General features: G+C 35.0%; 1 protein-coding gene across 1 annotated transcript in view; it reads left to right on the top strand.

Moving 5' to 3' along the window:
• Nucleotides 1-23806, top strand: part of CADPS2 (calcium dependent secretion activator 2) — a 331334-nt gene that overhangs the window by 247338 nt on the left and 60190 nt on the right. Inside the window, exons 16-19 of the mRNA XM_075146854.1 lie at nucleotides 1268-1391; nucleotides 15689-15792; nucleotides 17358-17366; nucleotides 19420-19576. Coding sequence (XP_075002955.1) covers nucleotides 1268-1391; nucleotides 15689-15792; nucleotides 17358-17366; nucleotides 19420-19576 — 394 coding nt within the window. The remainder of the gene's footprint in view (nucleotides 1-1267; nucleotides 1392-15688; nucleotides 15793-17357; nucleotides 17367-19419; nucleotides 19577-23806) is intronic.

A 23806-nucleotide genomic window follows, 5' to 3' on the forward strand; every position in this document is an offset into this window, starting at 1 on the left:
TGTTGACTGGGAATAAATGTGCGTGCATATACTTGTGGATGCAGAATGGGTTAGAAACATTTTATTTTACCTGTCTTAGAAATATTTGGGAAAAAAAAAAAACAGATCTAGAATAAAAATTTTTGAATACTGTATTTTTACTTCTTGGTAACCCAGAAGTTTTTCATTAGAAAGAAGCAAATTAACAAAGGTAGATATATGTGTGTGTAAGTAATGGAAGAAGTCTGCTCTGCAACAATGTCTTCCTAATAGCTTCTCTGTTGCCGAACCTGTTTCTTTTCTAGCATATCCTTCCCCAGACCATATCTCTCTCCCTTTAACAGTAATTTTTAGATATGTTTTGTAAGCTTGTCTGGGCATCCATTGGAGAAGCATTTTTAAAAGGTTGTGAGTTATCTGAAATTTTATTATTTACTTTAAAATGTGGTAAAAACATATTGAGTTTTGTTTACACCTACCTGTTGAAAGTTAATGGAGCATAGGATTAAAGTAAAAATGCAAATGAATTATTAACAATATTTATTCCTTTTTTTTTCAGTAATCCAGAGTATATAATGTTGCATTCATATAAAGAGGTATATATTCTCAGTTTACCTCGCTTGCAACAGGTCATCCATTTTATCAAAGTCCTATATTTTAAAAATGAATAGGCTTTAAAAACTGGCAGGTTTTGAAAAGCTTTGTATGATCTGTTCTTCTACTTGCTGATAATAAAATATTCCACCAGAAGTTCAATGTTTTCCCTGCTACTATAGATGACTGTTTTTCATAGCAAGGGCATGCTGAATTTGAATAACTTTATGAAGGAAGAAAAGCAAGTCGGTATTAGCTAGCTCTGATGGTGGTGTTCACAGTTTCTCCTTTACACTGTTGAAGAGTCAACGGTTATGCAATAGTGGAAGCTTTTCCACAGGTGAGAAGCAAGCAAATTTCCACATCCACATCTTTAGTGGGCACCATGATCCAGCCCATCCACAGAATGCTCTTGTTATACTGGTCTTGGTGTCACCCAATTGAAAACCGCCTGGCATGCTGGAAGATGCTAAACAGTAGGGGTATTGTATATAAATACCATATAGGCAGTCAAACCAGGGTTGAACAGAAACCTTCAAAGGCAAATATGTAGTTCCACTGGCTGAAGTAGTTCCTTTTTGATTTCTGCCTTTAATCATTATCAGATCTGTAGTAACTTTAGGATACTTTTATCCTTTTCCCTTGGGTTTTGGGTAATGAGTGTAACCAAGCGGTATAATTGTCTCTGACACAGGTTTTAATGAAAGATATTGCCACTCCCATACCAGCAGAAGAGGTGAAGAAAGTGGTTAGAAAATGTCTAGAGAAGGCTGCCTTGATCAATTACACTCGACTTACAGAATATGCCAAAATAGAAGGTTAGTACAGCAATCAACAGCCAAAGTGGCTGTAAAAGCCAACAATGCCTATTAACTGAATATTCTGTGAGCAGCCTTTTCCCTTTCCTCAACAAACCCCTACCACAGCAAGGGGAAATGTCTCATTAAAATCTCAGCTGGTGAACTATGGAGCTTTTTCCTATTCATTGCTTTAATATGCCTCCTGGGACCCTGTTTGAATGGAAGACTAGGACTTCTTAATTTAAGTTGCCCTTTGTTCTTACTTTTGAGTTCTCCATAAATCTAAAAGGTTGTTTATGGGTTATTTTTTATTTCCCTAACTATTTCTAGTAATTAAATTACTGACAGGAAATTCTTTCCTTATCAGCAGTAACTGTACCTTGAAACTTGAAAACTCTCAGTATAGATGCCTTTCTGATAAGGCAGACAGATAGATAAGTGTTATTTCTTTTTGCTGTTGTGTTGTCAGATGTATAATAATAATCTGATGATTCAAACCTTAATTACATCCTGATTTCCTGAATGAACTAACAGGACAAAATACTAGATCTGATGGTAAACAGCATTTTTTGTGGAATTTATGTATGTTCTAGAATGTATGCCATGAAATTAACTAATATTTTGCTCAAAAAAATTGGCTGGGATACACAGTGCTTGTAAACCTTATGTAGAACAAAAAGGAAGTCATAATAGTCAAATGCCTTGTCAAGACACATCTGTTATTCTCCATAAAGTGCAGAAAGCTTGAGATATAGCTGTAGAGATATATTCAGGAATAGAAAACAGTGTGTGTGCATCTGTATAACTGTTCTTTTGGAGGTAGAGTCAATTAACAGGAAAATAAATGAAGATTAATTCTGCTTTAAAAAATGATTTTTATGCATAGTATGTTTTCCCATAGCATGTATTTCTAGCAATACACTAGAAGAAATAGAGTTATCATAGCAACAAAATGAAGAAGCCTCATATGTTTAGCAATATTATAAAGCCAACTTTTTTTCCTTTTTCCATTTCTGCTCAAATTCTCTGAAAAACATGAGTTAACCAATCTCACAAGTGATTAACAAAAAAACCCATCTCATCACTATAGCAACCAGTATTATATCATGGGAGTAACAACATGAAACCATCTTAGTAACCAGTTTATCATAATTAATTATGATATCATGTTGTGTTAAAGAGAGAAGGATGAATATTAAATCTATTCTGGAAAACGAAAAAGCAAAAATAACTGATTTCCTTAGTTTTTATCTTTCTGTATTCATAAAGGGGATTTTTTAATGTTCAATATTTCAGTCTTTTAGCAAACCCATTGAAATAATGGGTATAAAAATAGAAACATTTTTAAAAGATGAGAAAAGCATGCAAAAGATACCTAAACTCACTGACACTAAATTGGATTGGAAAAGTTTTTTACAGTGATGTAAGTACACATTTGCCCAGGATTTTTAAGTATATCCTAGAGAATTGTGGCAGTTCCATTGCAAGTGGCAAATTTTGCACTTTAAAATATGCACACTGTTAACACTGCAGTAAGCTGGAACAGCACATAAAACTGCCGTCCATCCCATGGCATATTTTGACTTGCAAATTTCTTTTTTGGATTTATTGTCTTTTGATTGAAACACAACTAGATTTCTGTAAGTAGTTTTACATTCATGTAATTGTAAACCCAAAGCACAATAGCTAATTGCATATAGAAGTCTAGGACTTCAACAAGAACTAAGTTGAGTACTTTTCTGAGAAGGGAGTACTATTTAAAAGTGAAGGGCTCCAGCATCATAACATCAGAAAATTACACACATTGGTTTTCAGTAGCAATGAGACTTGTGTTGGTCTCTTTCTATACTCTGGTCATTACAAATATCCTACATTTTTACCAGTATAAATGTAATAGTTTTCAGCAATAGGTTCCATTCTGCTTCTTTAGGTTTATGGGAGCATTATTGTATCTGTGCACTGAAATTACGTTCATCTCTTGAAAGTAATTCATGTTAGTGTTTGCATTAATTGCTTACTCCTCAAATTGCATACAGAAAGCATATAGTCATTATCTTTATAACATTACTGATGTCCTCAAATGTAGCTGTCATACATTTTTGGGATTTTTGTCCTATCCTTTGAATATTTCTTCAGTGAACAACATCATATCAGTCAGTCAAAATGCAGCTATTGCATGATAATATCAGCTATAGACCAATAGTAACTACCTAAAAAGTAGAGATGCAAAGAGGGCTCTAACAAAAATAATATTCTTATATTCTTACATTCTTATATTTGTTTACTATTACTTATGTTTCTAAATTCCCAGGCACAGTATGGTTGCAAACTCAGCCAGTGAGCCTGAAATAGAGACTATATAGAACTAGTAAATAAAAATATACTACCTAAACACATACACCATTTGTCTCTCAGCTGACAAAACCCATCACTTGGATGAGCTGACTGTCAGGACTCTCAGTGCTATACTTAAGATTTTAAGAAGATTTTAACTCCTTATTTGGCATTTAGTCTACTCTAATGAAATTAAAATAGTTACATTTCTGTAATGATGTTTTTCTTCTCTCTTTTTTTGTTTGTTTTATATTTAGCAACAGCAGAAAAGGACTCAGGTGATTACTATTTGTGTGCATGTCTGCATGTAGTACAGATGTAGTATGTTGTGTCTGTTGTTTTATTATTTTTGTTGATTTCAATAATACCAAGATATTGACCAGAACAGGTGTGAACATTAAATTAACATTGATATAGTATAGTCCATGCATTCTTCATTTACACTGATACTTAACTATGATGCACATATTTATTAGCAATTTAGATAATTTTATAATTTGGAATATGATGCAAATTGTAGTTTCTGTGAAAGAGGTGTAACTAAGTGATGCAGGAAAGTTTGGCTGTTCAATTCAAAATCAGTTTGTTTATTTAGAGAAATGTAATTTCATAGTCATCAGCAAAAATGGTCTCCATTTTTTAATGGGACTACTGGATTTATTGATGAAGATCTTGATAGGAAAACTAATTTCGTAAAGCTGGTTTTACATTTCTCTGTTATGGCTTTGTTTAGTGATATGTTTATTTTTCTAATTACAGCAGAGTTTTGGGAGGATGGTAGTTCTTTGTGTTCCTAATTTCATGAAGCTGATATGTTGTATATTCTCCAATAGTGCAGAGAGGTTTTTTGAATGCTTATATCCAAATATTTAACAGAGTGATCATAAAAAGAGCATAGCTGAAGTAGTATTTGTGGCTGAGTGATATTGGCTGCATAGAAGTATGAGAGATTGTGCATATATATATACTTTGAAATAGATGCACGCACTACTTCATCTTACCTTTTTTAAAAAAGTACACACAGACCCAATGGAAGCCTGATCATGATGCTTTGTGGGGTTTCCACAAATATTAACCACAGTTATGGGAAGGGGCATTGAGTTGGTAACTTTCTCAGGATGAAATAATTTTCGATCTGGAAAGACAGACTGGGGTGATGATTTTAAAGGTTGCATGAAAGTACTTCAAAATGGAGCTGCTTGCCAATGAAGGGCTTGAAGGGAGAAAGATGGTTCATTTTTGGAGGAGCTTACTGACTTCCTTAGCCTGTAAACAAGCAAAAAATACTAGCAAATTATAAAAACTTTTTTTAAAGTCAGTGTTCATAACTCAACATTCAAAAAATTCCACTGGTTCCCAAAACTTTCACTGGTTTTCATGTGAAAGCTTTAAATGCCCTGGAAGTAGAAGAGCTCTGTTTGGAATTGTTAAAAAAGAGAGCAGACAGTGCAGTGGTAGTATAGGCATTCATGTCGCAGCCTGTTAGAATGAGTTGATACAAGCTCACATTGATCAGGTAATCTCCCAACCTGCTCTGATCAACAAGGAGAGGTTTGTTAAGCAGGTGATTCAGAGCGCTTGGAGGCTCCTTCAACAATTTCTCTGTGAAAGGACCTATCTCACACCATCAAATACATATGTACCCCAAGAAAGTTTCCCTACTAGGTAAGGTACCTAAAGATAGATAGCACAAATATTCCATTTAGTATTTTTACGCCTGTAGGTATCGAAGAAAATATCTCTTCAAATTAGAAATTTAGAAAAATGTCAAAATTAACTTGTGAAATGAGAAAACTAATTTTAGAGTTTGTGTCCTTTGACCTTTGTGCTCTAAAACCTCAGCTGTACACGTGCCTCACCTCAAGTACAAATCTTCTTTGTGCCACATGCTTGCTATTATTTTTTCTCAGGCTCGTTATGTCAGAAACATAGACCATTAACCACAGATGACATACAGTTACAAGCACAGAAAAAAAAAACCTGTACCTGATTTCAGTCATTTTACATTAGGTTTATGCACACTTTGAAAGAAACTATTGCCATGTTCTTAAGATAGGATAGTAAAGCTGTCCCTTAAGTGACCTGGCAAATAACTGTATTAGAGAATGGATGAAAGGAAAGCCTATCTCATAAAGTGAGTAAATGGAAATTCACTGTGTGAGTTAGGTGAAGCTAGAGGTTTATAGACTGTGTTTATAATTTAATTGGTTAATTAAATTCTGCTTCTGACTAAAAATGCAGCTGAAAATTAATCAGACAACTCAGAAAAATTACTTTTATTGAAAGGAGTAAATAGACTGTGTTCCGCCAGAATTTTGTGTCCCATTTAACCCATTTCTCTGATGCAAAAGATGAAGCAGCTGAAAGGAATCCCAATAAAATTATATTTTAGCCTGGCTAACAGGGCCAAATCCTGTTCCTGTTGGTGCAGCTAGCTAAACTCCTACAGATTTCATCATGAACTTGATGTACAGTATGCTTAGCCCTAATACCATATATTGCATTGTCATGGAAAACAAGGAAAAACTATTTCTTGATAACTATTATTTACCCTTTAACTCGTGCACTAGATACTGTATACAGAATCTTGAATTGCGGGAGTGTCCTTGTTAGGTAATACAGAGGTGAACATGCAAATTCTTTTTGTTGAGAGAATCCTTTTTCAGCAGTGTGGTTGCCAGGTTCCCAGGTCTATTCCCCAAGTGCTCTCATTTTCACAGTCTCAATTGAACAAGACTCTGAATGCTTTCCCAGAAGACGGTTACTTTCTTAAGGGCAGACACAGTGGTATAAGCAGCACTTGCATCAACAGGATTTGTTTGCAGTCAGGATGACATTTTATTTAGCACTCCCATGTCGTTGTACTATTATGAATATAGAACAGCTTTTTTCAATAAAAATTACATTCGCAATAACAATTATACAGGGTTCAGCATGTCATTCCTTACAACATGTACAGCTGAAATTCTCATGGAGTAGCTAATCTGTTCAGTCAGTATCATTGCCATTACGGGGAGAACAGCAGTAAACCTACTATTATAATTTTGAACTATGTCTAAGAACTCTCATATAATGCCCTTGTAGTTTGCAGCAGGTTTATAATTTGTCAAGGAGATGATCACAGCATCAATATGTGAAAATCTCTTTTTAAGTATAAACCATTTTCGTTTCAGCATATGCTGCCTTTGAGACTTTGCTACCTGAAAGTACTTTTTAGATAATTTTGTGTATGGCATATTTTCCTGTCTTATTCGAAAGAGTTAACTCTTTCTATAGATAACATTGAACATAACTGGACCGGCTAGATGCTGAGGCCAGAGGCAAATAGCATTCTTCAGATGCATTTTGTATAGCTTCCAATGAACAGCTTATAGAAATTTGCATGCCTCCCTCACCTGTTTTCTCTCCTTCAAAAAAGATGGCCCTCCTTATACAGAATTCATATTTTTTACTTATATTTTAGACACATCCATTAACACACACACAGAGTAATAAGATACTTTCTTTATTCTTTCTCAGAAATGAATGGTTTTCCCCATTTAAATCTATTTGAAATGGCTGAGGAGTAATGGACTCTGCTAATGCTGCTGTCATTACCTAAGAGAAGTGATAGAAACTTACATGTAAATACATTTTTCAGCACAAGGGCATTACCTTGCTGTGGAGAAAAGGGACTGGGTTAGGGATTAAAGTGGTAAATGGCTGTGAAACGAACAGGGCAGTATCTGTCATTGTCCATAGATATTAATTTCTGAGGCAATAGACAGATTGTAAATATTTCAATTATTAGGTGGTTGTCTTTTAACTTATTATTTTTAAAAGTTTGTAGTAACTGAATATACTGGGCTCCTTCTGCCAATCAGTTTTAATAAAAGGAATGAGAATAAATTCGGTTAAAATCAGAGCAAATAGTTACTGTGTAGTGTGCAATTGCTCAAAGACAAATCACAGTTGTCATCCCAATATTTCTTTCTATCAGACAGACTGCCAAAGGCTGAATAACTGTTAACTCCATACAATAGAAGGTCAGGAGCAACTCAACAGTTTGCTGTTTTTTAAAGGACATCGATCGTTAACATACTCATTCCATACAAGTTTCTAAAGGAAGGATAGTATGTAAATGCCCTCAAGGCTCAGAAGGATCTACCTGACTTAAAAAGAAGAACACTACAAACATTATTGAAATTGAGAAGGCAAGTGGAGAGAGTCATTGTACCTGGAGAGGACTTGATTAAAGCTCTCCATGCATGTTCATTTCACTGAACAAACAAAACTGAATGAGTTGCACAGCAGCATAGCACCTTCTTGGTCTCTGTTGTGCAACTAAATGGAAAGAAGAGGATATGGGCAAATATCCCTGATAACAATTTTGGAGCAGAGGTCTGGAAAAGAACCCCTGGATTGTTAGGTCCACGTCCTTATACCTCCTTCGTAAAGGTACCCACATCCTCTCTTAACAGCTGGGCTGAGTCAGTCTTTGTCACTGCTCTTCCCTTTTTCTTCCCCTCGCTTCACCCATGTGAAGGCCATTTGAAGTCCTGTTTGCTCTATAGGTGTAGGAATCACCTTACCGTCAAATTAGTTCCTAGTTTTTAGCATGCTAACCTTGTCCTATATCCCTAATGAAGGAGGGGTAGTTCCCTCCTTCATTAGCATTTCATCATCTCCAGTTCCTCCTCGCCCTCTGATGCGTTTTTAGACAATTGTTTCATACAACCTAGGCTTTCATCACCTCCTCTCGGAGTTTTAGCCTCCTGTTCTTCATTTGTATTATCGTAGGAGCCTTTCTCTGTTAAACTTTGAATTCTGCCTTTTTGAACACTGGTGACCAGAACTGTGCAGTCATCCCCATGAGATGCCTTACACAGTACTAGTAGTACTATTATACCAGAAATGCTTAATCTAATATACTCAAGGAACACTTGTCTTTTCATGTCTATATCATGCTTGGGGCACACAGCCATTCTGTGAAAAGTAAATTCAACCCAGTCTTCAGAATTTTGATCATTTCCAGCTGATGAGTTCCCAGTTTATAGCAAATGTTTATTGCTATTCATGTGTCAAAATGTATTGCCCTCCCTCTTAAAGTATTAAATTTTGTTTCTCTCTCTCATTCTTTGGAATTATCCAATTATTGTTACTGCATTTTGACCCTGCTGTCTATAAACAGTGTTTTACAACATTGTCATCAGTGCACGCCTAGTATTTATTCTGAAGTCATTGGTGAAAATATTAAGGAAGCTCAGCCCTAAGATGGATCTTCAAGGATTCCTCAAGAAACCTTTCTTTGCTCTTTCTCAATGCTACCCATTGCCTTTCTCTTGAGGCAGCTTCTTTATTCAACACATATAGTTTCTTCTTTAATCCTAATTTTCTTCAGCTTAACTGGTAGTTTTCCCAAGAGATACAGTATCAAATACCTTTAGTAAAGTCAGAATAGATGAGATTTACTGAATTTCTTTTCCAAGAAAATATCCTATCAGGAAAAGCTACTGCATAAGTCTAGTGCAACCTACCTTTGCAAATCTGTGTTACATTTTATTCTGTTTTCTGTTCATTTTATGTCCTCAATTAGTCATTTCTTCAAAATTTGTTTTAAAATTAATAATTGTCAACATCACTTTTCCCTCCTCCTTACCTGCCAGCATTAGATTTGCTATTGTCATCTTTCAGTAACTCCCTAAATTTTAGAGCCTTAACATTATTAGATTTTTTAAAAACACTTGTTACTAGGTCTGCATTTTCAAGTGCCAGTTTTCTCTCAGTCTAGGATGTCAGTTTTTCAAGTCCCTTCATTATGAAGCTCTTCAGTTTGCCATGTTTGTTACCTCTGAGTTTTATTCCACAGGAACAGAAAGTGCTGAGAACATTAGTTCTTTCCCCTTTAGAAGAGAAATTACAAGTGAGGGAAAGGAAGAAAATACCAACTTCTAGTATCTGTGTTGCCAAAACTAGAATACAAAGAATCATAAATTTGGTCCCATTGGTCAGTAATTAAAAATTGAGATTTCTTTTCATCTCTGCCTTTTTTATTTTGCTTTTACCTCTTCAAATTTGTTGTTTCATTTTTTTTCGAGCTTCACATGAGCCTAAAGATTTCCTTTTTAAAAAAAAGAAAAAACTGTGATTGTCCCATGAAGGTAATTCCATTGAATACTATGATAAATTTTTAAAAACTGAAAACATTGTAGTGTGACCCATTTTATAAAATGATAGGTTATAGACTAGGAGATGTAAACTCTAACTTTCTACAAATCTCGTAATCTGTCTGTAAATAGGTGATAATGGTAATTAATTTTTTTTTTTTTTTGTCCCTAGAATTTAAAATCCTATTGAAGTCTTAGAGAGCAATTATGGAAAGACTGGTTTCAACTTCATAATTAAACCTAAATTCCATTATTTATATAAGGCTAGAAATTTTTTTTAATCGGGAGAATATGGGATGTCCTCCCAGATGTCCACTCCTTACTTTTTCATGCAGAATTAATTCTGTGAGAATTTGCAAGAAAATCCACACAGTCAAATCGAAATTATCTGTGGGTGGATTATCCCAGTTGCGGATTAACTCTGGAGAGTCAGTTCAGGTCTAGTAACATATTAGCTCCAGTTTATTGATGTTTCTGCTGCTTTTGATACAAGTCTAGAAGCAATCTGGCTCATTTCACATGTCAAAAGGTCTGAATTAATGGGCCCTACTGGAGCAGAGTTGGCTCCATACAGCTCAAATTATGTTGTATCTATATTATCAAAATATATTACGGCCTGTTTTACTGCAGGGCTTCCCTGTCATCCCCTCTGCATCAATATGAGTTCACTCCCAGGCTCCTATTTGGAGTGAACCAGTCAGATCCTTGGCAAGAGAGCTGGTAGGCTCCATGCACTAAAATTGGATTTGGAAGGAAGCACATAAGATTTAGGTCTCTCTGCACAATATCTGAACAGGCAATATTTCTTCAGAAACTCCAAAACTTGCTCAGGCCATGCACTGCTGTGTGTGCAGCGCATCCTGGAAGGAGTTGGAGCCAGCAGTCATCGCGTCATCTCCCCTCCTGTGGGTCTAATTCTGGCACACACATAGAAACGAATTAGTTGGTGGTCAGACACCTCCATTAGTAGACATCTTGCACTTTCTCCAGGCTTGAATGCTGGTAGCATTAATGTTATGTAGCACAACAGCTGAGTTGTGTACAACTGCCAGCAACCAGTGCAACAGTTCTGATGAAAATTAAAACAAATGCCAATTGTCTTACATGAAGGATCAAAATACAAACTGGATGTTCTGTTGCAGTTTGGCATAAAATGAGCTTGACCAATTCCTAAGCTGCAATAGCACCGCAGAAATCTCCAGTCCCATCTAGTTGGCTGGATGAGGAGGTACCTGTAGGCCCACCAGGGCTGTGAACCTGGGGTCTCTCTCAGAGTCCTTGGCCGTGGAGGGACATGATGGTCCAAGGGAGCAGCCCTTCTCAGGTGTCACATGACTACTTGCCTGTTTTTCCAATATCCCTGCCACTGGTCTGTGGGAGATCCTCTGACCTGGAGGCAGGTTGGCTCTCCTGAGTGTCTTGGTCTGGATATGCTTGTTTGAAGAAAAGGAGGAAGGATGAAATACTGGACAGGGAAAAACAGTAAGGGATATATGCTGTGCCATGGGCGGGGAAGACTGGCAGGCCAGAGACAGGTACCTCCCAGCTGCACTGTGCTCATACCCCAGGAGGAGAATCACCTCTTTAGTCAGCAGACTCCCGTGCTCAGCAAATGCCAAGGAGAAATTAAATACACACATTTAACAGCTTACATGCTGGGGAGAAAAAGATAGAGGTGAAGTGTACATTTATCTTCAGGGATAAACTCTCTTCTGGAAAGCAAGCTTAAGTTAGGTTTTAGACATACTGATGTTAGGTTTTGGCCATACTGATGGGCTCAAGAAAGGAGGAACGGGGAGAAGTTCTCCGACCTGTGTGACACAGGAGGTCAGACTGGATGATCTGACAGTCCCTTCTGGCCCTAGGCTCTATCGGTCCGTGAAGCAGTCACCTTTTCATTTCAGTGGCATTTTAGTCAGTTAGTTAACTTAGCTCATTTAACGATGTTTTCTTGGTACCTATGTGACTCACTGATATTGCGTACTTGAGAAAGCATCCATTATTTGCAAAGCCTGGCTTGCTTTTTCATTTCGGCAAAATGTGAAGCTGAAAACAGATGATTGATGGCTTTTTCTGTTTATTTTCTAAAAGATGTCAAACAGCATATTTACTGATTCAACTCCTGCTGCAACTTGTTAGTTTGAGCAGTGTAAACACATCTTAACAACCCTTAGTAATTGTGGGGAGAAAGACATCATGAATCTAATGAAAACTGACAGCACTGATTTCCATTCCTGTAATTTTTTTACGCTTATAAAGACAAGCACAGTATTTTGCTCAGATGTTTGGAGGTTTTAAAACTTCCAGATAATGGTTTACTTGTACTCATATTTCAAATATACTACTTGTTTGGCAAAAACAAAGTTAATATTTAGTTCTTTTTCTCTCAAATTACTTCATGGCCCCTTGTTTATACATCTCTGTAAAGGGTGGTTATCTGGAACACATATTTGCTAGATTTTGGAAAGAGAAAGGTCATTAGTTACAGAGAAAAAAGACTAGCTGATGTGTAACTTACAGATGGAAATGGAAGCTTTAGCTGAAGCCTAAGCGAAATGTAGGGAAGCATATGCTATCCAAATGAAATCACATGTATTGATTTATTCTGTGAATAAGTAAAAGGCAACAAAATTAGAGAGATTTGTCCAAGGATGCAGAGTGAGTGCAATTATCTGCCACCTTATCAATAAATTTTATAGGAAAATAATTAAAGTATTATCGAAAGTTGTATGAAGCATCAAAAGTAATTTGTATATTTTTAGCAAGTAGTAAATCGTTTTGGAGTAAACTAATAAATAGTGAATAGCATGGGGAATTTCATGGAAACTTGAAACTGGAATTCATTGAGCTTAATCTGTCCCACATTTTTAGTCATTCCTGCCATGAAACATCATTCAGAAACTTGCCATACTCACCTCAAAGGGAAATTTACAGTTTTCATCCTCTTCTTCCTCCTAAACACACTAATCCTATTGAAAAAAGTATCCCTGAACATTAGTCCCATAATGACTGAAATCCTTGCAATTTCTGGCTTAAATCATTTGTCGTGACTGATTTATTTTTATGCCAGCATCATCCCTGATCATAAGTAGGTCTTCTCCTTCCCAGACATTCCCACTGTGGGAGCACTTCTGATCCGCTCTTTCATCCTTCATTTTATTAGGCTTATTATGCCTTTCAAACAAACAAACAAACAAACACACAAACAAAACCAGACTCTCCATTCAATGCCATTTCTGATGGAAATTCAGAATTCTTGTCCTTTCAATGCCATTTCTGATCAAAATCCATCACTTCAACAGAGATGACCAGAACTGCATTTCCTCAGTGCCTTGCTCAATGGATTTAATACTCCCCCAAGACCATGTTTCTCTTTGTCATGATCTCATCACAGTGGTGGTTCAGGATAATCTTACAGTTAGCTAGTAAATCTATGGTCTTTCTCCTGCTCTCCCTACTGATAATGATGTCTGTTCAATAGCCATTTTTAGGCTATCTTGAGCTTATTCCAGGTGTGGAATAAGTGAACTTACTCCAATGCGAAAATGCAACATCAGATTCAATATAATTATTCGAATTACTTTCTTATTAATTCTAGGATATGGTTTTTTAATAGTTTACAGCTTATTTAGTTTCATTAGGAACGAATGCAGTTATGCATGCAATTATTTTGTTTACTTGGTTAGTGGTAAGGTCTATGAAGATCAGGCTGAATTTGTAATAAAATGAGTTGTTTATGCTGAAATCAGATGTGCCAGTCATACTCTGTATTAATATCACTGGTTTATTCCTCAGACTCATTGACATCAGTGATACTGATAGTGATGTATCAGCTGTATGAATAGTACTTGCTGTGTCCCTTGCTACTTCAGGGAGGGGAGGACACTGACCACTAGAGGAAACAGCAGTTTCAGTCCAGGATAAGCATAGAAACCACTGTTTAAGTCTGAATCCAATAGTAATGTTTATACTATAACCAAAATAATAGGGGCTGGACCAATCCTTTCTAATCTCACTTGACATAATACATTAATATAGTTGTGGTTACATTCATATAATTGTTCTACAGTATCAAATTTGCAAATTCAGTACAGTATTAATAACCATGATCTTGACATTGTGAATGTAGTTTTGTGTCCTGGTGTACTTGGTCCATGTTCATACAATAACTCTCTCTTGAGTTAGATTGTGGTTCTGGAAATCATATTATTTGAACATGTCTGCTCATGTGGTCTATTTTAATGAGCTTTGAAAATTTGTCTGTAGTTGCTTCAGTAACTAATTTGCCTGCTTTGTTTTTTGCATGAAGATAATGTGGTTTTGTAGTAACCTTTAAGTAGATGTTTGCTGGATGTTCTAATCCAATGTTTGTTCAAAAATTGCATTAAAGCTATATATTTCATCAAGGTACTATGCATCAGCCTGTTAGTGCTGAAGACAAGTGCTGGACAGGGTCACCTGCCTTTAAGATGTCTGAAAAGTTGTTTTGACTTGCCAGAAATGTTAAGTGTTAAAAATACTTAGTGCATGCAGTTTGATATTCTTACTGACACCAGGGAGATTATGTAAGCTTTTTAATTAATCTGCTAATGGTCTATGTAATGATGAATGCATAAAGTGGGAAAGAAAAGTCAGCAAAATTTTCTGCATATGAAGATGTGTATTCATGTGATTTGCTATTCATGTGATCCATGAGTATGCACAGAAGATGAGAAAATAGGATTCCTGAGACCCTCACCTTGTGTTATCAGCTTCATAGCTCCTCTGCAAACCTGGTTAATGTGATCATACTTTATATATGATTATATTGTACAACATAATTTCCATCCCATTGTTTATGCTCAGGAATAAGAGCTTTGTTAGGTAAACAAGCTCAGGCAGCTAATGCTGAAGTTATTCCTAATGATACAAATTAAGTAATTGGACAAATTACTTTCATTGGTTAAACTATGATTGTAAAAAAATTCAATTCGTCTCTTCCCTTATCTCACATGACTCTTCCTGCAATCTAGTCCTACAAATTTTCTTTTATTGAAAAATAACTGAGTTTAATTGCCCTGTAAGAGTTTTAGTTACATTTGTTTTACCTTTGTTGTTTGCTTTCTTTTTGAAGTCTCCTCTGTAGAATGGGTGATCTTCACGTCATTTGTAACTTTTACATTTGTCCTTGTTTTCTTTTATGTGGAATTGTAGTAGGTTTGTGTCAATTCTGTTATAACTTCTTTATTTTATAGTGCTACTTTTCACTATGGTACTGAAAAGAATGCAGATACTCTTGTTGCTGAACAGCAGGTAGAAAGTTAGTTATTTGAATGATTATTGTACTTTTCTTATTTTTAAATATGCCTAACATGTAGTGTCCTATTTAGATTAAACATTTGGAATTTTTGACTGCTGCAAAATGCATGAATCTTGCAGATGACAGTAATGAGTCATCTAGCGAGAACGGCTTTGTACTGATGGTACAATAACAAAAAAGGTCTCTAGTGTCTGCTGTCTTTGTACATCTGACCTTGAAGAGAATTAGAACTTGCTTGTTGCAGAAGTTGAGCATCTAATATATTGATGCACCTGTTAGTTCTCGCATATTAAATTGGATAATGTTTATAATGATCGGTGATTCTTTTGTGAATTAAATATTTTCTCTTCCTAGTGATCTGGACATTCAGCTGCATTTACTTGTATTAAAGGATTCTCCTTAACATGTGAAATTGCTTATATTTCAAGAAATCGTAACTTGGCACCAATCCCATTCCTTTCTGACATTGTTTTCTCTTACTATTGAATCTTATTTCTAGCTAAAGCAATTTTGATTTGCATTTTATATTTGTATAGAGACCATGAACCAAGCAACACCAGCTAGAAAACTGGAAGAGGTTCTTCACCTTGCAGAACTCTGTATCGAAGTATTGCAGCAAAATGAAGAACATCATTCAGAGGTGAGGCTGTACCTGCATTTGCTGTAGAGAATGGTTTGTTCCTAGATTTTTTTCTCCCCTGATGCGAAGCAATTCTGTCAAGAAACATTTTAGCTTTACTTTCTGACATATGTTTAAGGCAGTTCACATTTACAGAGGAATAAGAGACTTGAAGCTTACGAAAAGTGAAATGAAATAAAACTCTACTTGAATTCGCTTGAATGAACTGTAGGTTTAGAAATTAAAATTAAAGAGCATAAAATAGAGAAAGCATCTTTGTGCTGGAGGTGGAGAAATGGTATGGAAAACATTCATAGCCTTACACAGTTCCTTCCAACTTTTCACCTCTCATTCAAAACAGAAAGAAAATATAATGGAATGCTAGCTTTCATCATGCTGTATATATCTTGATTTTAATGTAAAAATAATGATGGGTGTAATAATCGCGTTCACGTTGCTTTTCTGTTGATTGGAAAAGTACTGCTTTTAAACTTGCACTTTTTAAAATGACATTATAAGATAGAAGAAATAAAATAGAACAATTTCATGTTTCTTACTTTCAAGCCTTTTGCTTCATGATACAGAAATGGTAATATTTAGAATATTTAGAATTATAACACCTTTTATATCAAGGAATTACAAAAATAAACTTGACCAGGTACACACAATTGTATATATTATTAACATTTAATTAATAAATATAGTTTTCTAAGGTTCAGGAAATTGTTTTAAAAATGTTATCAAAAAACTCAATAAATATTTTTGAGGAAAATATGCGTAGGGATAAACATGATTTAGTATATATAGTTATAAATATGATCATTCAAAACATCTGGTTTTATATCACACTATGGAATCTAGTTTTTAGCTTACATCTGTCATGTGTGAACTTGTTATAGATGTTTTATCTTATACTGAAGAAACAGCTGTTTCAATGATTTGAAATTAATTCCCTGGAGGTCCTGTTCTACACTACTGTTGCCACTGTGTTACTCTGTAATGATTACTTAATAAAATGTATATAGTGTTGTCTTTGTCTTTTGAGGCCCTGCATTACTGTAAGAATATTAGACTTCTGTGGAAAAGAACACAGAAGAAACATATCAAATGATACATGTATGATTAAACATCTCTGTTCAAAGATTACTTTCCATACTACTTACTGCAGTCAGAGATGTGATATATTTTTCAGAAGGGTAAATATATTGCATATGCCTTCAGAAAAATCAGTTCAGCAAAAGTTTCCAATCTAATCTAAGACAGCTTGAAAAGAATAAAGATAATTTTAAAATTATTTTCCCCTTCCTTCATGTAATAAATGTTCCATTTTACTGAAATTTATAGACCATGCAGAATTTCAATATTAAAATATATCTGAGAACAAGATCACAAAATTATACATTCCCTACTCAAAACTGAAGATTAAGTACGGTGACTTACATCGTAATGTTAATTAAATGTTCAGTGTTTGATGGTGCAGTTGACGAAAAGGATCAGTAATCTCTAAAATAGTATATCACATTTTTTAATACTAGATTTTTTTTTTTTTAATTCATAACACTTCCAAATTTCTGGGATTCCCAAAGGGAAGAGAGGTATGTGATTCCTGATGAACTGAGCATTATTTTTCACTGTTTATAGCATGGAACTGTGCATTGAATGTGTAGCATAAATTGTCCTGATGATTTCTGGTGTTGTATTGCCACATTTCTTTGTCTTTCTAGAATCTAAGAACTTCTGTCTTCCTTTAATCCGATCAATGTTTTTGTTCTCTTAGAATGTGTGTCACCAATTGCTAATTGCCTTTAGCCTGTTTTCATATTATCCACAATGACTGAACCACTATCTTAGCTGTAGTATTTGTTTTTCTATTCTTCTTCCTTGCTGCCTAAGCAATGATGGGTAGTTCTTGAGAAGGTCAGAAGAGTTTCTGTCTGGGTTCAAAGTGTCATTTGCAAAGGGGAAGAAGATGGAAAGAAAATGTGCTGGTTTTCTGTTTTTGGTTTTGCTTTGTTTGCTTTGAGTTTTTGGCAATATTTTCTGAAAAAAGTTTTGCTTGCCTAAAATGGACATCTATACATTTCTTCGCTTCTTTCTTTATTTCTTTGCATTTAGTTATTTTCTAGGGTAAGGAGTCTGTTCCTTTAATGAACTCCCATTTAAACAGGATTTACTAATGAGAAACTTATTCAAGTTTGAGCAATAAGACTCCATTTCAAACTCTTGCCGAAATTTTTGAAGCGTCATCTGTCCTTTTCACTATGGTGCCAATCAGCATCCTTCAATCCTGACACTGCAACACACAAAGTACTTTTCAGTAATAGCAGAGGATGCTCAGCATTTCTTTAAAACCTCTTGCCAATTCATCTTTTCTCCATTTGCCCCATGTCAAAAAGAATTACAGGCAGTCATCAGAAAGGCCAGGATGCAAAAACATATTTGTAGACCACTTTTCAGAAGTTGTCTTTTATTTGATGCCTTTCAGGCCTGAGTACATAATTCTGCATTACCTAGGACCTGCGTTTCAGAAATGCAAGTGTGGATTTCTATGACTTTATTTGAAGTTGTGGGAACTCAGCACTTGTATAGATCAAGCTACATATGTCCCATGCTGGTAATTCAAAAATATTCAAAACAAGATATTCAAAATGAGGGGCGTAAGTTTGAAAGCAAAGACATTTTCTTATCTAGTATGTGTAGGTATTTCTCACTGTCAGATATCTTCATGAACTCTGAGCAAAACACTCTCAGCAGTATGTGATATTCGTCCCATTTCATAAGTTCACTTCACCTTCATCTTTAACTCCAGCTCCCTCTGATCCAATACTCAGCTTCAATACTGACCTTTCAAAGCATAGATTTAAGTGTCAGTAGAAAGGTACAAGAGTTATATGTGAAGCATTCTATAATATGGAGCTGGCTTTACTTGCTGACACACTATTTTTCACAGATTTCTTCTCTTCTTTTAAGCTAAGATTACCTAAGAATCTAAATTTTTACCGAAGAAAACTGTGTATTCCAACATGATGTTGTTACTGAAAATTAATATAGACATTAGTGAATTTCTGAAGTTGTATTTATAGCATTTGTGGAAGGAAGACTGGATGCCTTTCTCAGAAGAAGCTGACATCTTTAAGGCAAAAACAGGAATTACAAAGTGCTCTGTATCTATTAAAAAAACCCTTAGGCTTCAAGGAATAAGATTTCACACTAAAGCCATCCCCTCTGATTAACAAATGAGTCCAAAATGGGTTCACAAGAATTTATTTGAAAAATAAATTAATCTGATTACTTATAGCCTTAGAATTGAATGAAATCAAAAAGAAGCATGTACAGTAATTTTTCAAGCCTGAAGCCTTCATTCTTTTCTTTGCTCTCTGGCAAAAAGAGTTGCAGGGATTTATACTCCTTTTTTGATTTTTTGTGTTACTTTTTTTTTCTGATTATATCATCTTTCCTAGCATAATCTATTTGATTTCTTACATTTTTGATGCAAGGTTTTATAAAATATTTTCACATTTTTCACTTGGCCTGTTCATCCTCCCCAAATGAGATAGGACATGAAGTGACATAGCCAAATGTATTTTGCCATAGTTACAACACACCTCTTTGCTTTATGACTCGTGTTTAGTAATTGTATTTTTGCAGGCATTCGCTTGGTGGCCAGAATTATTGGCTGAGCACGCAGAGAAGTTTTTGTCTCTTTATTCTGTTGATATGGATTCAGCACTTGAGGCACAGCCACAGGACTCCTGGGACAGCTTCCCTCTTTTTCAGCTGCTGAATAACGCCCTCAGAAATGACAGTAAGACCTTAAGTTTTTTACCTGTTGTGTGCATAAGATTTTTCAATATGCCCACACCTTAGAAATGTATTTCTAATTAATATAATTCTCAAAATAAAAGTGACAGGGCCCACATTTATGATATATATCCTGGTGCTCCGTTTCTTGGAAGTTGAGCAGTTTGCCTCTATCCTTGCACCATGTCAGTCCTTATTCTGGCGATCCTTTAACCATTCAGTATCACAAATTGCTCAGTTTTAAATCAATGATGTACAAGCAGCATAATATGTATTAAGTATTTCATGTTTAATCTATACTGCTTAAATAAAATTGTAGTTAATACTTCTTCTAAGCCTTCATGTAAACTACTTTCAGACTAGTTATGTCTATAAAGGTATTGTAGGCTTAGTGTGAATGGGGTGAGATACACACAATAAATCAGAGTGTTATTTTCACTCGGTGTATTATTGTATCATTATTTGAGTGGAGAACAAAATTTGAGGTAGCTGTGTTATGTTGCTTTTATTCATCTTTGAAGAGCTAATTTTCTTTTTTTTTTTATAATAGTTAAGTGATCTCCTAGGCCAGTTTTGTGTGAAAGGGATTTTAATAATGGAATTAAGGAAATAACAAAAAAAAATTGATTAGATGCTATTTTAAAAACATTGAATTGCACCTTATTTTGTGAACAAGTAATTTCTCCTACATTTTAAGGCATCATAAAGAAAAAAATATATTTGTGCTACATTTTATATGTTTACTCATATTCTATTTTAAAACAATGAGAAAATGACCCACTGGGTTTTTTTATTATTTTGGAGATACAAATGCTATTTTTAATCAATGATTCAAGTTATCCCAAAATTTGATTTTTTTATTATAAATACGAGAAATCATTTTTAACTCTTCCTGTAAAATTCATTTCATTTCTGTGGAAGTTCAATAGCTTATAAGAATTTTAGCTCCGTGTATGGAAACTGCTTGACTGAAAGAATGGAAAATAGTATTCAAGAGCTTTTCTCCAAGGTTACACATATTCCAACCTATATTATTTTTCATTGTATTATTGTTAACCTTAGCTGCCAAGTGTTTATTGAAATACATAGGTTGTCTAAGTATAGTACCTGTTGGCCACAGCACCATATCATGAAACGGAGCAACTAGCAAATGTACAATTCACTGTAACACGATGGATGACAAACTTCATGGAGGGAAAGGGGCAAATGGACAGGGCCACTAAACTAAAGCTAAATCTTAAACAGGATTATTGAAAGTCATTGTTATTGTACCACGTTGGATGTGGTCTAGGACAGAGCGAAAGAACATTAACATCCAGTCTTAGAGGTCTCTTTTCATTAATTATGTTTCTATACCCTGACATTTAGCAATACATGAAATGCCATATTCCTGATGATTTCTTTTTCACATGTTATCCTAGTGAAAGAAAATGTATCTGTTAGTGTTTCCCTTAGTTTGTTTTTAAGATATTCATGAATGTTTCATCTGGATCCCTTATGGGTCAAACTGCAACTACAGAAACGTATTAAAATTGCCATGCTGGTGGTAATTTAAGCTCAATTTAGAAGGCTGCTGGGAAGGGTGAGGAATTACTTGTTCTTGGGGCAGATCTCATAAGAGTTAGACTCCTGCAAGGTGGGTTCTGCATTACTTGAAGTGGCTGTCTGATTATCTATAATCCAGATTAAAAATCTGAAGGCTATGTTCAGGTGTCTTTCCTACCATCTTACATTTTCAGTTTAGGAAGCACTTCTCTAGTTGTGACATTACGTGTACTTAAAACAATTATTTGGTTTCTGAAAACTATGGAGGTATTTTACAGTAGTCTCACAAGAAGGACTTGTGGCATCAGTTTTAACTACGTTATTGTGTCATTTGTGTTCCTTTGCACTTTGTTTCCAACCTGAGAGAAGTGATAGAAACAAACAAGGGTTGTCCTCATGTGCAAAGAGGTTGCTGGTAGACTACTGATTTTTCTTTCCTAATAATGCTAAATGATTAAAACAGCCTTAGGAAAGACATTTTATGAAAACTTTCATGTCAAAGCAATTATTAGAAAGATTGTAAAACCTTAACTGAAGGATATGAAACGACTGCTGTATGAAATGTCACACCTGTATACCAATTTCAGTAATTCCCTAATGGTAATAGATATAGTAAATGACAGTTTCTGGCAAGTGAAAGCCATCTGGAAAATTATACACTTTTTTTCCCAGAACTATTGGAAAGCAACCGTGGAAATTAGTCACCTTTTAATCGGTGGATATGTTAGCAAGTGGCAAGTGACCATTCTACCAAGAACTGATTCCCAAGTGGAACATACCTCAGGGCTTATTCTTTAATTAACAGCCTTTTCACCTTGCAAGTGCATTAAAGCCATTAGAAAGAGCTCCCCATGCTTATATAATCAATTTTACAGTCTTCCAAAATGAAATAAATAATTCTGGCTTTACCCTAAGTGAAAACCTTTTCCTGAAAACTATCACCTTCATAAAGATAGGTTTAGAAAAAAAATCTAAAAAGGGAAAAACTGGAATGTGGTCTCATGAGGATAAAAAGGCTAGTGTTAATAATTAACAAGGAGAGTGAAGTGGAGTAAATTAGCCATAATAGAGCCCACAGTGACTGGCAAAGTCACCTCTCATTATCAAAAAACTCATTAGGAAATGAAGAGGTGGAAATCCCACTGGGTTATTCTCACTCTCTGGCTATATCAGAGATTACTTTTCAGATTTCTTTCAAATGAAGAACTGTTAGGTCACCATATTGCATATTAGGTTAATCTTCAGTGAAATTTGGAGGACTGACACCTGCGTGTTATTCTATCTCAAGAGCTTTAAATGAGCTCTAAATCTTCAATGCAGGAGTCAGTTTTCACGTAAACCTGACATGAACGAACTCCTAACAATAAAGAAACAATCTAACATTTACAGCATTAAAGAAAACTTACATGTGAGACTATTTTTATAACTATGTCACTAAAATATAGTATTAGAAAAACTGTGAGATAATGAAAATGCATAGTCTTTGCTATTCAAATAATATCAGATGTGTTATTTTACATAGTATACAAAACATTGTACAAGATTCAAGCCAAATACTTCAAAGTCAATATTCATTTAACAATGAGAAAAAAATGCATTTTCCAATACAGCGTATAACTTTTCATGAAGTAAAAGGAGGGAGGAAGGGAGAGCCCTGACTGAAGCTTCACATTTCTATTATGAAGGACTCCATTTTGAGTCACTTTAAGCTTCTCCATTTTTTCTGACCTTTTTCCACAACAATTAACAGTTCATCAGTGAGTTCATCAGTGATTGCTTTCCTGTCAAGTCTAACTGAAGAACTACTTTAAAAAATGGATGGAGGAGTATGATCTTCCTATCCTATAAAATATTTCAGCTTTTCTGACAAGAGCTAACAAATAACAAAACGTGATTTAAAAAATGTCATGTACTGCTGAGATGAGTAATAGATTGTAGATAAATCTGTTGTGATTTTTCAAAATGTAAAGATTTGAAAAAAAATTGTAGCTGCTTTTATAGTATACATTTTAATTATCTCCAAAGTTTCTGTTGTTCATACACAGTTATGCCTGACTGTGTAAAGCTTTGCAGATTTTACAGAGATAACAGTACCCAATATCCCTCTATGATAGCAAAATTATTTTTTCCAGAATTGGGTATTCGTAGAGGGAAGAAGGACATGGCTGTCCCAGGATTGTGCCTTATTTTCTGTAATAACCACATTATTTTTCGTTCACAGAGCCTATAAAATATGTTATGAAGGGGCCTGCTCTAGAGGGCAATTTACTTTCTGTAGTTGTTTAATTATTCAGATTAATCAGGTTTTTAGTGCCTCAAGACAGACATGTATTAATTCTTCTTGTTTTAAGATGGTGTCAGAGAGATCTTTTAGTGGCATGTGCCTAGTTACATGAAGTGTCCATATATTCGGCTTATTTTAGAGGTTTTTCAATTGTATATTCAATATTCTGCTTCTTTCCTTGCCAAGTTTTCTTTCCAAGTGTCACTTGCTGACTTGCTGACACTAAGTACAGTGCTGTTGCTCAGCATTAATGCATTACTACATTGGCACGAATCAGTCAAAACTAGAAGTATTATAAAGTATTATAAACTCATAATCTTCATTTTCCATCAAGTATTACTCAGTGAAATGTCTGTGTACCTGCCCTAGCTCAGCCATGGTACATCTGTAGACAGTCTGATGAAG

This window comes from Calonectris borealis, chromosome 1, assembly GCF_964195595.1.
Source record: "Calonectris borealis chromosome 1, bCalBor7.hap1.2, whole genome shotgun sequence".
Classification (NCBI taxonomy): Eukaryota; Metazoa; Chordata; class Aves; order Procellariiformes; family Procellariidae; genus Calonectris; species Calonectris borealis.